At 56.7% G+C, this 6,469-nt stretch overlaps 3 protein-coding genes across 3 annotated transcripts; 2 read left to right on the forward strand and 1 right to left on the reverse strand.

The window, feature by feature from the left end:
• Positions 1-220: 220 nt before the first annotated feature.
• On the forward strand, positions 221-587 carry CABS01_16884 (uncharacterized protein; the record flags this gene model as incomplete). Its single annotated transcript, XM_060550213.1, has 3 exons — positions 221-286; positions 349-387; positions 462-587. 3 exons carry the CDS (start codon positions 221-223, stop codon positions 585-587), a joined length of 231 nt encoding a protein of 76 aa, XP_060402126.1.
• Positions 588-2,613: 2,026 nt separating this feature from the next.
• CABS01_16885 (uncharacterized protein) lies at positions 2,614-4,302 on the reverse strand (the record flags this gene model as incomplete). Its single annotated transcript, XM_060550214.1, has 1 exon — positions 2,614-4,302. One exon carries the CDS (start codon positions 4,300-4,302, stop codon positions 2,614-2,616), a length of 1,689 nt encoding a protein of 562 aa, XP_060402127.1.
• A 1,311-nt stretch (positions 4,303-5,613) lies between these two features.
• Positions 5,614-6,405, forward strand: CABS01_16886 (uncharacterized protein; the record flags this gene model as incomplete). Its single annotated transcript, XM_060550215.1, has 1 exon — positions 5,614-6,405. The coding sequence occupies one exon, from the start codon at positions 5,614-5,616 to the stop codon at positions 6,403-6,405; it is 792 nt and encodes a 263-aa protein (XP_060402128.1).
• Between the last annotated feature and the right edge of the window lie 64 nt (positions 6,406-6,469).

Here is a 6,469-nt window from a genome sequence, read left to right on the forward strand (position 1 = left end):
GACCATACTAGGATCTTCTCCTTGATCCATAAGCCCTTGCCCGACTGATATATCCAGGGCTCCCATTTAGCAACCAAGCCTTAAACATGAGAGATACAGAAGGACATCACTGAGACACCCGGAATTTAACGGCGCGCGTTGCTGAGTGCACTAGCATGGCTGGGAACACCCACACGCGAGAGTATGCACAGGGCTGCGTCGACCGGGACAGTGGCTAACCATGATCCGCAGACCTATGCCTGGCGTGTCCAACGTAGACGGTGGACGAGCTAATACTGCCTCCGGAGTATGCCTTCCAGGAATGGAAGTCGATAAACCCCCCGAGCTAATCATGGTTGTGACGCGGAGATACCTCCCGGCGACACCAACTGCCTGGTGAACATTGCGGTATGCCGTCGTTGGCCATGCGGCCGTTCTTCCAAGGACCCTGGATCGGCCCAATACACTCACCCGAGAGACAGGACTTCATGTTCGTACAGGGCGACGTCCCCACGCTGACCGCGTACATGATTGCAGCGGACCAGCACGACGCCTGCTGCAGCATGCTGCGGCCGCGTCCAACGGCCGCCCATCGCATCGAGCTATGATCCGGACGACAGCTTGGTCGTGTCGAGTCTTATCCTGTGTTCTCAACAGAGAGATCAAGATTTAAAAGACTGGGTGTTCGCCCAGTTGTGTCGATGGACATTTCCGGGCCGTACTCTCCGCTTCTCAATTTCATACCGAGACCTACACACGCCAGGTATCCTGTCACTCAGTTTATGTTACCACCTTCAAAGACTTCAACATGTCCGGCGTAGACCCATCCACGAGCACGTCATCTGGCAGTATCCCTGGCCCCGAAGTAGTTATCAAACTGTGAGATAGAAGTGCAAAGGTTGGTCTGTGAACCTGAACTCACTGCGCCACTGCTCATTCTCGCCAGGCCTTTGTCTCAGAATCAACCGCAAGAGACTACGACGGTGGTTTGGGTCAGAGGACTCCACAGATCATATTGTACACGCAGCTCGACAGCAGCTTACACCGTGTGCCGCGACTCTTATGCAACGCAATCGACCAAGACCATTCGTTTGGACGTGGGGTTGAACGACCGGTTGATGGCGTGACGACGCTTCTTGTTTTACCCATAGCTTGAGTATTAGTAACGGTCAGCTATCAACATACTTTATATCCAGGCACTTTCGCAAGTTCATACCATACCGTAGCTGATGTGTACTTGTCTATGTCTTTGCATGTTCCGTGCCGGGCCGAGCTCTCCGTAACCCGTTTACCACTCCTCGGCATCGTCATGTGAGCCTTACACGGGCTTCTGCACCAGCTCTAGTCGCACAGCTGACAGCAGCGTCCCATGCCGGCGGTCGCCCAACCCGCGCTGAACGAAGCTCAACCTTATTCCGCATCGAATTCGCACTTGCGACTGACCGACTCGACCTTTCCAGCAAAGCGATCCGCCGACGCGATGTGCTGTGAGCAGAACTGTAGCAACAAAGAGCCGCCCTGCTGCGCGATAGGGGCGTTCGTGAGACCGGCGCATGCCTTGCCGCGTGACAACAACGACCGCCTCTGTCTTCGACATCAATACTGATGTGCCTTTCGGTTGGCAGGCCATATCAATCCATCTCTGTTGCCACCAGCCGCAGTAGGCCTACGGTCCGTCGTCCGACCCGCGGGGTAGGTTTCATCGCTAGAGAGCATGCCGACACGCAATCTCAATTCGGGAAGATAGTTCGGTAGGTTATCAGTGGCTGGCTGCTCAGCGCTTCGTATTTGGTTCGTTTCTCTTGGGCGCCTCCCGGGTGAGCGGCCGGGCGATTGACGTGCTGGTCGTTTGATTTGGGGAACAGCTCTTGGTTGACATGGCTTGACGTGCTGTCGATTCCGGCGTCAGACGTCGCGCGCGGAGCATGGTTCTTCCGCATCCGACATCCCTCGTGGGGCCGATCATCCAAACCCCTCAGTACCCAAACTGTCAACGTCGCTAAGTAACCGAAGGTCCGCTCTTCGTCTCACGTAGGGGCTGCGGAGGTCGTACCACCCTGATTACGCATGCCGGAAATGGACAACAAGAATGTCGAAGCTTTCACACTTACGGACGAAGTATGCCGACTCGCGCAAGACTCGGGAAAGGTTCTGATCAACGGACAGCCTCTCCCCCTGGGGATAGATAAGCATGGAATTCGGTCAGCCGCAAAAGGCCTAGCCTACGATTGGCGTTCGCCGCTTGGCGACGTGTGTGCAATGGTAATAGATCAACGCGTAGGTAGATGCAATCACCCTCGAGACGCCACGCTGACCGGACGAACGAGAGAGAGAGACGTTGAAGTCGCTACTCCGATGTGGCCACGCACGAACAAGGCGACGAGCGGTCATGCTCGAGGCCGGCTACGCTATCACGGGTCGGCCGGGCAGCACAGACATTTTCATTCCCATCGGCGGTCTTCAAACCACCGTCGAATTTGCACCCGGAAACAACCAAGACGCGGCGGGACGGGAAGCATGGGGTCTGCCGATTGGGTACCAAGTGCGCGAGGGCGTCTCGATACGCGCCATAACGCATGATATTACTATGATCATAATCACGATATGGCCAGAGGTTCAAGCAGCTGCTCGACCTCACAGTACAACGCATAGCTCAACCCCACCTATCTGTCCCGATCCGGTGTGGATTATGGTTCCGACTGATCCCGCCCCGGCCGCCGAACAGCCCAATCCACCCGGGCACGGGCCGCAATGGCTCTCCGGAGTCCAAGCCTGTACAGCGCCCTCGGAAGAAACGCTACCCATGAGACCGACCGTAGCATTATCCAGCTGGCCGATATTACAAGAAGCCACGGGGACGTCGATGCCGGCTGCGACATATACATACCCCTGTGGAGGGCCTTGTGTAGGGAGTTCTGGAGGGCATGAGAACTGCTCTGGCGGTGGACAGTCTGGCGGCTCATGACCAGCAGCGAACGACGTAAGATCGCAATGCATGGCACTGCAGAAGATGGCCGTTTGGGGGGGGGATAAGTGGACGGCGTTGTCGTCTCGTACCGAAAACTGCTGGGCTGCGTCGTGTGAGACATTCGCAGTGCTGGGACGCTGGCGGCTCACATTTCGTGCATTCTGGTCGTCAGATGCGCTTCTTTCTGTGGTGGCCGTCATTTCTCCCTCTGCTGTGTACTGCGGTCCGACTGGGCCTTGTGGAGGGCCAGCCCGAAGCCGCTTGTGAGCCCTTCGCGGACCACTGGGCGCGGCGCGTTTGAGGCGCGCAGTATTGGGGCCGGTAGTGTCGACCGTACCCGACCGGGCGTTGCGCGCCGATTGTGCTAGAGTGAGAGATATCTCAGGTTGACCTTCGGTGAGGAACGAGAGGCATCGCTCGAAGTCGTTGTAGGTGACGTTGGCGAGTGGGAAGGTGCGGCAGAGTTCGTCAAAGCAGTCTTTCTTGACGTTGACAAGGATGCTGGCCCAGACCAGAAAAGGAAGATAGAGTGCACGATCCGTAATGTGTCTCTTGTGCAACTCGTCTGGTATCATCTTATGTATCTGGTCGAAGAAGGCTGTGTCGATGTTGGTTGACCGTGCTAAAGCGTCGTAGCTAGAGATGGACCTTCTGGCTGAAGACCTGGTTAGCGTTGACCCCATCCTTCTTTGCCAGTGATGCTTACCGTGTAGAAAGAGCTCGAAGGCGACACGCCCGCCAGTCATGTACAACTTGTCCATCCATTCCGATATCTTTCGCGGCACTTTCCGATAATGCTGCGACACGTTTCTTGAAATGCTGTCGGTTGTAGACAGATACCCGCTCACGGCGCGATCGAGCAGTTTTGTGCTGACGCCGAACTCAGCTGCGACACTACACTCGCCGAGGAAGATGAGGTCCGTAAATGAAGATAGACAAGCCGATCGATATTCATCCCCGCCAATGATGCGCCTTCTCTTTTCCGTCAAATACTTCTCGAAGGTCGTCAGGTCAAAAGATGTTTCTGACGTAGATGCTGGGGGATTCGATGACACAAGCGTGCGGAGTGCTGTCCGTATGCCATCCGCAGTAGTGAGACAGAGAGCCTCGCTGCGTGTTTGCCAAGCCTCGAGGGTCTGCGGTAGGTTTTTGCAGAATATTGAGAGGTTGTCCCTCGGGCCTTTTCTTTCTGGCCTCCGCTTCGCCAACCTGTCTGGCACCGATAGCCGGGACTGGGAGATTGTGAAGCTGGAAGGGCTCGCGTGGGCCAATGTTGCTTCATTGGCGTGCGGATCCCATCGAGAAGGAAATGACGAGGCATGGGACGATTCGGTCGCGGTACGCAGGTGCGCCATGATTGGGGTGGAAAAAGTGATGCATTGAGAAACGGGAAGACTGTCTTGGTCAGCATCTGGGGGTTAAAAAAAAACAGAGGCAGCACGTGGCAACAAGTCGCTAGGCCGCAAAGCGTGTCGGCAGCGCGCAAGATCGCCTAGCTCGCTTGGGACCGTCAGGAGGGCGGTGGGCCAGGTCACCTTAGAACTGAGGACACGTCCTCAGTGACCAAGAACAGTAAGCTGCCCGATCCCTGCCGCGGATGGCGAGACCGTGGTGTGGTGTGAGCCGGGGAAGCGGTGGAGATGGCTGATCCTGGACGCTATGCTGCTTCTGCACCGAGGACAGGTCCTCAGTCTTGAAGATGGTAGGCGGCAATGCGAGAGAAGGGGGAGGGCTACGGCCAGGGTGGCGATGGGGTGCGTGTATTCGTACTATGCAACTTCAACCAGGGACGGAGAACCTACCCTCCACATTTGTACGCTGTATCGCAGAGGGGTGTGTGTGTCATCGTCCAATCTAGCCTCAGTCATTACTGAGGACGCATCCTCAGTACGGATTGGGTATAGCGCATGCACTGATCAAAAGGGGGCAACGGACTCACCTCTCCAGCACACTGCACCGGCGTGCGAGCAAGAAAGTGAGACGAATGTGCTGTCTGATCCGGGCAAATAGCCAGGGGATAGTCTGTGACCCACCCTCATTTCTTCGCTTCGCATGTCGTTCGCTCTGCACCAATCATGTGACTCGATGGTCTCCGATTACCACACTCTATAAGCAAACGCCTCTACTGGTTGCAAATCGTAGCTATACGCAGTAGAAATAGCAGCAGCCCAACAGCGGAACACTCGCCCTACGCAATCAAATAGAGGACGGGGTCCCCCCACCATACCTGCCGCCGCCCGCCGAATTAAGCAGCTCTGACGTCGGATCGAATGTCCATTCTGGCGCATTTTGCTTGTTGACGTTAAATCTTTCTGAGGCTTCAGCGAAAGTCCGGAAACCCTCTTGAGTTGCATCGCGCTCTTCCTTACTTTTTGTGCTTGGCCCACATCATTTGGTCCTGCTTGTCCACCTATTAGGAGGCGGGGGCTAGGTCTTGGTCTCATCAGGCGGAGGTGCGCGGCGAGTGATGAACAGGCTGGCATTCAGGGGTCTCGAACAGGGCAGTGGCCTTGCTAAGGTGCTGTGCTAATGCGGCGTTCTGTGATCCCCATGATTTTGTACATATTCTTAGAGGGCGTTTGTCAGGGCCGTAATGTGACGCGTGCAGAGTAAGCGTCTTAATGCTGTGTTCGCAGTAGAACCTTCTGATAATAGAGTCATCAAACATGAAAGCCATCTTCCAGGACGCTTTTTTCTTGGTGGGAGAGCAGCCGTCCCGGATGAGTATGCGCCGGCCCTGTGGAGGTCTTCTGGTGGCATCTAGACGCTCGTCCCGCTGCTGTGGCCGGCGTTGGCGGGGTCTGCTGTGCTTGAAGCCTTTTCATCGGCAACGGCAGCTCTGCATCGGCATAGCACGTCGGCAAAGAGGCGGCCGACCCAAGACCACTGACACCCCAGCGTATCGTGACCAATGGGCCCCCTCGATTGCCCTCGGCACACCTTCCAGGACGAGGAGTGGCAGCGTTCCGCGCAACCCGGCGCCAGGCTTGGCTACGGTCGCCCCTCGTGCCGAGTCAGTCTACGAGCAGCTCGCACCTGTCGATAGGAGATGCGGCCGTTCTGGAGCGTTCAGAAAAGGGGCTCGCGCGGGGCTGCTGGTCATCGGCTGGTGGCGACGTGCCTCCTCATGGGCCGGGACCGATGCTGCTGGGACAGCCTGGCGGATGTCTGGGAGAGGTAATTGCAGCGTCAAGGGCAGCTCAAGAGGTGGTCGACGCTCGCAGACTGGCAGTCCGCTGGTCTGGGTAGCCGACTGGTCTGAGCAGGCGGGCGTTGGCCGATCAGGGGCCGCGGAGCGCTGCGATCATCGACTCGAAGCAGCTAGTCAGTGCCGCCAGTCCAGTCATGTTGCTCCAGGGTCATTACAGCCAGGTCGTTATTCTCTCCATGCTGACTTCTCGCTATGGAATCCCCGTGACACCACTACTCTCGCAAAAGGGGTGCCACATGCAGCCTAAACACGGTAAAGCAACAGCTAGCGCACGTAGTATCGTTAATGCCAGCAATGACGCGGAGACCTGT

The sequence above is a fragment of the Colletotrichum abscissum genome (genome assembly GCF_030869225.1).
Source record: "Colletotrichum abscissum strain IMI 504890 chromosome Unknown Scaffold_189.1, whole genome shotgun sequence".
Taxonomy (NCBI): domain Eukaryota; kingdom Fungi; phylum Ascomycota; class Sordariomycetes; order Glomerellales; family Glomerellaceae; genus Colletotrichum; species Colletotrichum abscissum.